Raw genomic sequence first — 10,656 nt, 5'->3', positions numbered from 1 at the left:
ACCTTATCGTCTACAACAAGTTCAGCAAACATGTTATCATCTAGCCCTAAGAAAACCCTTATGGTTGTTTTACCCTCTTCAATAGTGCCAGGGGTAACAGGAGTAGCATTAGTAGGATAACCAAGGATCGCAGCAAATTCATCAAGCAAAGGACATATTTCATTGCCCCGAAAGGAAAAAACATGATGATCGGAGTCCCAAAAGTTTAGGGCAGCATGCAGAAAATTATAATCGATATTAATTTGTTGTAAGCCTAAAAGTGCCTCTAAGTGGTATTCTTTTAACAAAGCTTTTTCTGTGGGAGTAAGGGCTCGTAGCCAACGCCTAACAGTCCGTTGGAGTGAGAAAGTAGGGATCGACATGGCAAAAGCAGTAAATAATTAGAGCACAGCAAAAAAGAGAGAAAGAATTTGAGAGTGGTGGAAAATTAGGACGTACCTAGCCCCTATATATAGCTGAACGCACCCAATAAACATCATGATCCCATTCGGAAACGTGTTTAGAAATCCGAAAATCAAATATTACCAGGAAAGAACTTTCAGCGCCCACCTCTGGGCGCCGAAATTTTTAACGCCTGAGCTTGGGCGCGGAAAATGCAGCCCTAGGCCCAGATTTCACAAAGACACGGAATAGGAAAGGACTTAAGACCGTGTTGCTAAAACACGAGGCCCTATTACAAGTAAGATCAAGCCCAAAGCACCTTTAGCTCCCAAATAAGCAAAAAATAATAATAACAGTGAAACTTGGTCGAAACTTAGACTCATCTCAGAAAACGCTCATGTACACTTTTCAAAAAAAAAAAAACCAAGTTAAATATCATGGTCATTCTTCGAAACACCCAAAAATATATGTCGTCAAGTCATTGCTTTTCGAAATAGAAAATGTTTGTCTGTCAAAGGGATAATCCGGGCCAAGCCAAAACCGGATGTCGCCTGAAAGCTAAAGTCGCACTCCACGGCTTCACTAAAATAGCACACTACTATAGGAGGTCGCTCGCACATACGAGCGTGACCCCAAACATGATTACAAGACGCGAAAAACAACCGACGAGCCCCAACACTTGGGGACTCGCGAAAAGTGGACTCCAACAAAGAGCGCGCAATCAAAATCACATTCCCAGACTGCGCCGCGCACCATATCATGTTTGGATATCTCAAATAAAAAAATTGTTAAAAATACACAGTGTGGACCCACTTATAGGACACATCTAATCAGGAAATATTACGACCCACCAACAGGCTGTAATCACCAAAAGCTCTTCTACATAGGCAAAATAAGAAATTCAAAATGGGCTCGCCCACCCTCAGCGGGCGGGGTCTGCGTCACTAGCCGCGCAGGTCCTCAGTTTTCGAAAAATAAAGTCTTCAAATTTAAAATAGGTTCACCACCTTCAGCGGGCGGGGTCTACTGCGCAAACCACGTAGGTCCTTATTTTCAAAAAAAAAACAACAAAACAAAAAAAAAATTCAAAACAGATTCGTCCACTTCTATCGGACGGGGTGTCCACCCTCAGCGGACAAGGTTCGCCACCTTCAGCGGGCGGGGTCTACGTCACACACCGCGTAGGTCCTTATTTTCAAAAACATCAAACAGATTCGTCCACTTCTATCGGACGGGGGGTCCACCCTCAGAGGACAGGCTCGCCCACCTTCAGCGGGCGGGGTCTGCGTCACTAACAGCGCAGGTCCTTAGTCGCTGCAGCGATAACTTTTATTGGTTTTCCCTTTTTCCAAAAATTAAAGGATTGGTTTGTTGGATTTTCCTTCGTTTTACATCCTATAAAAACAAGGGGGTTTTCTCGTTTAGCCAGCCCTGAAAATGAGAATCTTTAAAAAAAAAAACGTTTTACCTCGTGATTGGGCTTGGCCAGGCCCAATTACACTTTACAGCTTTAATTTCAAAAACATCTGTAGTTACTCTCAATGACAAAGTGAGGGAGTTTCTACGCATTTTTAGATCCTTCCAATGACAAAGTGAGGAAGTTTTTATACTACCAGTTGACAAATCCCAATGACACGTGAGGGATATGTCGACACTTCAAGTGATGACCCTTAAGTCAAATGTTGTCACTCGGGGGCTCGTGAGACCCTCGCAAAACAGGTCACATACACCATGGCTTGTGTGACGCACTCCGTCTAATACTTTGACCATCGTCTTACTCCAAGACCCAGTCAAAGTGGGGGCTAACTGTAGACACCTACTTTTGTCCCCATTCCCGCAAGGGAAAGGTTCACTAGTGGAAAAAGGGTCATTTGCATCGCACTTTTAAGCACATTTGCGTCGCACATCGTGCGTGGCAAAAGCTCTCGACGCAAATGACTAAAAGTCATTTGCGTCGCACATTTGTGCGACGCAAATGAACCTTATTTGCGTCGCACATTTAGCAAATGTGCGTTGCAAATGACTTTTCAGCACCATGCCTGAAAAGTTATTTGCAACGCACATTAGCTAAATGTGCGACGCAAATGACTTTTCAGCACCATGCCTAAAAAGTCATTTGCAACGCACATTAGCTAAATGTGCGACGCAAATGACTTTTAGGCGAAAAAAAAAAAGTCATTTGCATCGCACATTAGCTAAATGTGCGTTGCAAATGACTTTTTTTTAAAAAAAAAAATTCGTTTTTTAATATTTTAGTTACAACCCAATAAAAGGCAAATTCACCATAGATCACCCAACATGTTGATAACCTAACTACACTTTTAACATAAAAGTTTAAGTGAACCATAAACGAATGAGGCCCAAGATATCATTCAAGCAGATGAAAAAAACTCCATTGTCAGACCAAAATCAAACAAATTACAATATGAAATAAAAATAAAAATTTGAACCGAGAAAAAAAAAGCCGAGAAATTAAAACTGAAGCACACTAAATTATGAATTTACAGCGTTCGTGCGACACTAAGACAAACAGGGAGGACTTCTCCTGGACGCTTCAAAATTTCAATTACCAAATCAATTTGAGAGTTGAGATCATGCTTGGATAAGCAACTTCCCATGACACACGTAGCACGCAGCGTCAGCGTCAGCGTATTCAAAGACAAATGAGGGAACCATTCAAGAGTCCCAAGAGCAAGATCAAAGGCGACAATTCTCACAAGTTTAGCGGATTGAAGAGCAATTGTTACCGAGTTTGTTTCCCTTTCTCAAGTTTTAACTTTTCAGTTCTCCTACAATAAAAATTTAGAAATTCATTAATTATCTGAACAGCTTGTTTTCAGTCTCAAGAAATGATTCAAACCTACCCAGATCAACAAAAAAACTAACATTAGGTTCATATTTCTCACTAACTGCGCCACCTTTTTGTTTCTGGAATTGGATGTACCGCAATGTGCTTGCAAAGAAAGCTTCAGCAGCAGAATCTGTTGCCGCATTATCACTTTGCATCTCTGTAGTAATTAATTCCATTAGATCCTGGATTGTATTGACGGTGATTTGGTTGTTTCCCTTCTCAAAAAAATAGAGATACCTAAATATGATGGCAAACTCCAAACTTAAATATGCTGTGAATTATCATGGAAATTCAAACATCCAACACGGTCAGAAAACAAACTTTTCTAGCAAGTAGAGAGCTTACTTATTGATGATTTCAATGAACAGCATAACTAAACCACCAAAACCAACCAACCAATCGCCCCATGTACAGAAATGAGGTATCCTATAGATGGTTCAACAATACAGAAATGATACGACCAGCCAACCAATCAATAATATTTGGGATTGAAGATAAACAAATAGCACAATGCTCATTTATATAGCTCACTTACTCTCGAAAATGATACGACCAACCATCCAATGATATTTGGGATTGAAGCAATCATCAGTGACTGCAATTAATTAAAAACAGGAAATCATAATTAAAAAAAAAATACAGTACAACAGACATTGTTATGACTTATGAACATCTGTTAATGTTCATATCAAGTAGGACCCTTTTTAAGAGACAACAATGGGTGACAATGACACAAATTCTATATGTTAAAAACCATCAATAAATTGCAGGAAAGGGATAAAATTTCATACCCCTTTGCGCCCAATGTATTTAGAAATCTGACCACTAGCAATTGCACCAACCATTGCTCCCACATTAGCCAATGATCCAAACAAGGAGAACTGCCACCTCCATCAATACAATCACAAGTTAAATGGAAAAACAATCAATCATCTGATATATGTTGTTGGGAATTTTACATAAACGCAAGTCAAAATCTAATGATCATCAAGTTACATGGGTGCTGAAGTATAAAGCAGCAAGACAAACTGCAATTCAGCAAGACAAAGTGCTTGTATGGAAATTTCCATATAAAGCAAGCAAATCATTCCAACTAAGAAACTACAATCATCAGGATATACATGCCATGGCAGACGATTATTAAAGAAATAACATAAATTGGATGTCTGGTATCTCATATCTCATAAGGTTGGACCTCAGCTCAAAATAACCCCTAGAAAAATCAATTTTTCCACAGAAACAGGAACACCAATCAAACTTCCACCATGTTTACATAAATCAAGCTATTTAGTCTTAAGAACGAAAATGGAGACACAATCGTCAACCATTCATCATAAATCCAGTTCAATTTCCACTCAAAGTCAAGTTCAATCACAATAAAACAGAATCAAGAACATTAATCAAAAAGTAAAATGAGCAAACTCAATAGAATTCAATCGAAAATCCAAAATTACATAAACTGAAGTTCAAAACCCTAACTAAATGAAGAATGAAGGAGACAGATGGAAGCATTACAAAATTCTCACCTCCGACTAACAGTCCCGCCTCCTTCCTCCACCTCGCCGCCGTCAATTTAGTTTCTCCAGAAACCTCCGCCGTCAAGCTTCCCTTTCCAAGGATTTCGAAATAGATGCTTCGATTGCGACAGTAGCAAGGGTGCGACGCCGGCGGTTTCAATGACGCTTCCACCTCCGACACCCTCCTCCACCTATTCTACGACCCCGATTCTCCCTCTTCCGTTGTCGAAACCTATCATAAAGAATTGAAGAATCAAAAACTTAAACAAAAGTGAAAGTTCTAAAACCTAAAAGAATTGAAGAAAGGAGGAAAGAGATGGAAGACTTACCTCATTTACAAACCGAATTTTTTTGCAAGAACCTTGCCGGAGGAAAATTTGAGCGGTGAGGTTGAGGAGAGAGAGGCAGAAACTGGATCGGGTTTGAGGAGAGAGGAAGAAGCAGGGAGTTTAGGAGAGAGAGAGTATTTGAGGAGAGAGGTAGAATTAGGAGAGAGTGTGTTTGAGGAGAGAGGTAGAAACCCATTGACACGTCCGAATTTTTTTTACCTCATTTGCGTCGCAGAATTACTAATCTGCGACGCAGATGACTCTCAGAGTCATCTGCGTCGCAGATTAGTAAATCTGCGACGCAAATGAGGTAATATTTTGCGTCGCATTATTACTAATCTGCGACGCAAATGACTCTAAGATCATCTTAGAGTCATCTGCGTCGCAGATTAGTAATTCTGCGACGCAAATGACTAATTTTAATGCTTAAAACTGTCAATTGCGTCACATGTTTAAATGTGCGAGGCAAATGTGGTGATGCAAATGATTGTTTTTCCACTAGTGGTTCGATGATGAAAGCATAAAAACTCCACTTGACAACGCATCTCCTATAAAATAAACGAATCTCGATTCCCTATTTCATTTCACCCGAAACCTGCTATTTATGGAAACCTGCTAAAAATAGTAACTGCCATAAAAGGTAGCTTCTAAAAGTGGCAAATCATAAAAGATAGAACCTGTCAGAATTAGGTGTTGCATTCCAACATAAATCCTAATTGAGATAGAAAACTGCGAGAATCCTATTCCTAATAGGATTCAGAAATAAGAGTTACGTATTAATTAAAATCCTAACGAGCCTAGAGTTCGTAACGGCCCCAGACGCATTCCGTCACAAATTGATACGCGCTAAAAGACTCAAATTAATCTCAAACTCTACGGATTTTAGAATCCAAATCTGAGTAAACAAAAACTGCCTAGACCCTATTTTCAACGCCTGGCTTTGGGCGCCGAAATCTTCGGCGCCCAGGCCTAGGCGCTGAAAGTACCTGGGTACGTCTCTTTTCCTAATTCTTTGCGGATTAGAACTCTGCAATTCTATCTTTCCACGAACTCTTCCCTATAAATAGGCCCCTAGTTTCGACGTGAAACAACACACAACAACACATAATATACTCTGAGTATTGACTCTAAACCCCTTAGCTTAAGCCTCTCGCTGCGAAACTGTTCACGCGTTCTGTCGCAATCGATCCATAAATCGAACAGAACGTATCTTGTCCCATAATCGAGATTCGTTAAATAAAAAGGAGAAATAGCAAAGTCAAAGTGGTTAGTTTTCTGAGAACCGTGACGCACCTCTCAAGGGTGCGTCGTGATGTGTCCCTTTTCGATGATTTAACTTCTTTCCTCGCCCTTTTTATGAACTGTTAAACTAACCTAATATGATTGTTCTATCACGCCTAACAAATATAATATTTTTGGGAAATCGGATTATCATGCTAGATCCCGTAATGTTATTTAAATCAGATAATCACGATCGAATTAGTATTATATGTTGCATATTGCTAAAATCAATTCAGATTAGTTTAACAGTTAACGCATGTCCCTTCAATTATTTATGCTGAGCTAGTAAGGATATCCTGCCTCTGGAGTTATCGACGAGCGAATTACTCCTCTCGGTAGTTACAGTCCCCCGAACCCTCAATCTCTACCTTGCGGGTGTATATTGAGAGATCCCTACACCAGGGATCACAAGGGAACCTACGACCGTCGTGGTCAAACATAATTGCACTCCCTTTATGTCACGATAAACGGGTTTTGTCAGTTTTTCTCATTGTCGTTAAAAACTGAATGGCGACTCCTATATTACTAGTCAATTGAGTGTATACTCACAAGAAATCCAATTACACTTGATTGAATAAAAAGAATCGTCACACCCACGAGGAACAGGTCACGCATTAGCCTCGCGCTTTTTCGACCCCCTCACAGCCTTCGAGAGTTATCATAAGCTCGTACCCCTTGCGTGGAGGTTTGGAAGTCATCGTTTCCTAGCCCCAAGCAATGGGCGGTTCGCAATGGGCAGACGTTAACCACCCAACCATTATCTACGAGCGTTAGGGGGATGTTTAATCCTTTGCATCCAACCACTAGGTAAAGGACTTTATTGTGAGCACCCCCCTCTTTGGGTAAGTCTTTATTAGTGAAAACTATGGCCTTTTCCCCGGCATCTCTCGTGACATGGCTAACCAATGAGTCAGGTATGATATCTGTAGGTACTGAGATGAGGTCGAGTGAGCGAATAAGCTTTTCGCGATGTTCCTTTGAAGTACACATAAGATCCCAGATGGTAATCTCGGCCTTGGTTCTTTTTAGTTGTTTCAGGAGAGGATTTTCAATGACTTCCGCGACGGTAGCGTGCCGTCCATTCTCAAGAGTTTGCCTAACCGGGACGTCGTTCATAGGAGGTGGGTGGATATCCGGTTGGTATATTCTTCCGGATCGGGTGAGGTTGTCGACCTCGGGCTCCTGAGGGGTGGTGTCAATGAGAGCATACCCGGGCTAAGTTTCAGTGAAGAAGTCCTGGCCCGAGACTTGAGATAGGTAAATATCTTCAGCATCATCGTTCCACACACCACACACTTCCCTCTCGATTCGATCCATAGGGACCACAGCAAGTGGTGCACCTTGAGGTGTAATATACACCGTGGGGTCGAAATTCTCTGGTTGGTCGAGAGAGATGTGACAAGAGCCGCGTGGGCTCTTGTTGTTGTTGGGTTTGCTAACGTTAGGGAGAGGTATCACTTCATCCTCTATCATGTCCTGGATCGTATGTTTTAGACTCCAGCAGTTTTCAGTGTCATACCCATTTCCTTGATGGAATTTGCAGTAAGTACCTTCGACCCAATATTTGCTTTTGACAGGAGGGTCACGGGTGGGGCCTATAGGTCTCAACTTTCCTTGATTGGTTAGTCTTTCAAAGGCTTGTACCAAAGTTGACCCGAGTGGGGCAAACTTTCGGTCTCGGACCCATCTTGCAGGGTTTCTTCGGGCGGGAGTCTCTTCTACAGCATGGACTTCTTGGGCTTGGGATGTGTTACCCCGATTATAGGTGTTGGTCTTATATGTGGGTTTGCTCTGTATGGTTTTGGCGAGGTCGTCCTCGATCTTTATTCCCACATCATAAACTCTTTTGAAAGTGTCGAGTCCCAGGTACCTAAGGTGTTGTCTGTAAGCCGGGTCCAGGTTGTCAATGAATTTTTGGACCAATTCTGTTTCGGGAGGCCTATTGATTAGCTGGGCCGCCTGGTCCCTCCATCTAGCAAAGTAGGTTGTGAAACCCTCATTTTTCTTTTGGAAGAGAACTTCCAGCTCGCGCATGGTGACTTGGAAATCCATGTTCGACGAGTATTGCTTAATGAAGACATTGACAAAGTCTTCCCAAGTGGGGAAGAGCTTAGGGTCCTGAGGATAGTACCATTTGAGCGGCACAGGTTCCAAGGACAAAGGAAAGGCAGGTAAGTACATGGACTTGTCCACGCCTTTCAAGTTCATGATATTCACAAAGCTCAGTAGATGATCACGGGGGTTGTCCGTGGCTTTGAACTTTGGTAAGTCAGATGAACTGAACTTTTCTGGTAATTTGCCAGGAAAAGGTTCAGGATCGAGAGAGAAGTATTTGCTCCCCATGGTTTGTTGTAGGACCATTTTTTCGATCCTCTTCTCGTTATCGAGGTCATTTTTGGCTTGCGCAGCCGCTAAAGCTTCATTTTCCATTTTCAATTGGCCCATAAGTTGGGTCATTTGGACCATCTGGTCTCGCAAATCTTCGATGGACATGTTTGAAGGTGCGAATCGAGGTTGGGGAAGCGGAGATCCTTGAAATGAGGGACGACAGACGGAGCTTGGAGTTACTAAACCTGGTGTTGGCGATGTATCTTCGAGACGCACTAACCGTTGATTCCCTGATCGGCACCAAGTGGCAGGACCAGTCCTAGGTATAAGATAAGCTAAAGTTTAGGTTCCCAAAGTTTCAAGCATTACTTAGTCTAGACTTCGACTCTCTAAATTGGTTTTTCACTTTTTCTTTTGTCAGTACACTTTTTGGTTTTTTTTTTATTTTGGTCATTCTTTGGATTTTCGAAACACTTGCCCGTGTGCCATTCATAGTTATTAGCACGTTCGGTTTTGGTGCCGGGTATTGTCGTCGTAGGAGGCCTAACAACGACACAAAGAGTTATTAATTTTTTTGCGAGTCGCTTTTGAAATCGAGCGCTTTTCTTATGCCCTCGTAGCAATTCTTTTTTATGAACATTTTTTTGCGCTATGTATTTTCCTTTCGCCCGGGCACCGAGGCTGCTGCGCCTGACCAGAAGGCCAAGCAGCAACTTCAGCGCCCAGCGAGGGGTGTGAGAAATTCTAGCGCCCAGCCAGGGGCGTTGAAAATTCGTCCCTGGCTGGTTCTCGTTTTCTGTCTTCTGTTTATGCGACTTCGACTTGCGTGCTTGCCTAATAATGTCCTTTACGCGTAACAGCGTTTGTGGGATTCGTTACAGGCCGTCCCGAGCGTCGCTTATTTTGTGGCGATCATTCGGGTTTGCGGAACACGTGTTTCGGTATAACTCTTTGGCAAATTAGTCTATGAATGTTTGGGCAATTTTTAAGGTCGTTGGTTTTCTAGGATAGTTTGTCACACACAATCACATATTTCGTTACACATAACTACATTACAAACATGGATTTGAAATTTAAATATGCCACGTAGTTTATGATAGGCCTCTATGGGTAATTTATTTCCGCCTGGCTTGGTACCGCTTCTATCGTATATCCAACACATGCCCCGGTCGAGGTAGTGTCTTTAACAGACGAATTTCGCTCAAGAGGCCAACCCGAAGTGCAAGCCAAGGGGGCATGCAGGCGAGAGGGACCTAATGAGCGAGCGATTGGGTTCGGGATAGGTGTACTACCTGCACAAGTACCGAGTGGGAAACATGCGCGGCGTATGCACCCCCCTATTGGCGAAAAAAGGTGTCCTTAGTCCCAACTCCCGAGGGAGCCGAGATTCGTTATGATGTTCTGCCCGTTCACATTAATATGCTGATTTTCAGGTCGTCCCAACTTGATGGGGAAATAAACGCGGGGTAGGATCGTTTCACCCTTCGGCTATTTTGATTACCTACCAGCACGAGTATTTCGTTCACTATCCTTAGTGGAGTCGCCACTGTGAGGGGGTCGAAAAATCACGAGGCTAATGCGTGACCTAGTCCCTCGTGGGTGTGACGATTCTTTTTATTCAATCAAGTGTAATTGGATTTCCTGTGAGTATACACCCAATTGACTAGTAATATAGGAGTCGCCATTCAGTTTTTAACGACAATGAGAACAACTGACAAAACCCGGTTATCGTGACATAAAGGGAGTGCAATTATGTTTGACCACGACGGCCGTAGGTTCCCTTGTGATCCCTGGTGTGGGGATCTCTCAACATACACCCGCAAGGTAGAGATTGAGGGTTCGGGGGACTGTAACTACCGAGAGGAGTACTTCGCTCGTCGATAACTCCAGAGGCAGGATATCCTTACTAGCTCAGCATAAATAATTGAAGGGACATGCGTTAACTATTAGACTAATCTGAATTGGTTTT

The 10,656-nt window shown here is 42.4% G+C and overlaps 1 protein-coding gene across 6 annotated transcripts; it reads right to left on the bottom strand.

Annotated features, from left to right (window-relative positions):
- Positions 1 to 2,876: 2,876 nt before the first annotated feature.
- LOC110804150 (vacuolar protein sorting-associated protein 35B-like) lies at positions 2,877 to 5,228 on the bottom strand. Of its 6 annotated transcripts, none has more exons than XR_008923845.1 (7): positions 5,079 to 5,228; positions 4,759 to 4,981; positions 4,024 to 4,113; positions 3,768 to 3,827; positions 3,578 to 3,658; positions 3,268 to 3,469; positions 2,877 to 3,170 (listed from the first exon to the last, which is right to left on the bottom strand). XR_008923845.1 is itself a non-coding variant. In XM_056832927.1 (6 exons), the coding sequence occupies exons 3-6, from the start codon at positions 4,075 to 4,077 to the stop codon at positions 3,154 to 3,156; spliced, it is 333 nt and encodes a 110-aa protein (XP_056688905.1). In that variant the 5' UTR covers positions 4,078 to 4,113; positions 4,759 to 4,981; positions 5,079 to 5,228; the 3' UTR covers positions 2,877 to 3,153. The 6 variants fall into 6 exon arrangements, 2 of the variants coding, with proteins under 2 accessions (XP_056688905.1, XP_056688906.1); XR_008923846.1 differs by having other exon boundaries at positions 3,268 to 3,447; XR_008923847.1 differs by having other exon boundaries at positions 3,268 to 3,389.
- Positions 5,229 to 10,656: the final 5,428 nt, after the last annotated feature.

The sequence above is a fragment of the Spinacia oleracea genome, chromosome 6 (genome assembly GCF_020520425.1).
Source record: "Spinacia oleracea cultivar Varoflay chromosome 6, BTI_SOV_V1, whole genome shotgun sequence".
NCBI classification, from domain to species: Eukaryota; Viridiplantae; Streptophyta; class Magnoliopsida; order Caryophyllales; family Amaranthaceae; genus Spinacia; species Spinacia oleracea.
Note: the sequence above shows the minus strand (reverse complement) of the source record. Positions and strands in the feature narration are given on the sequence as shown.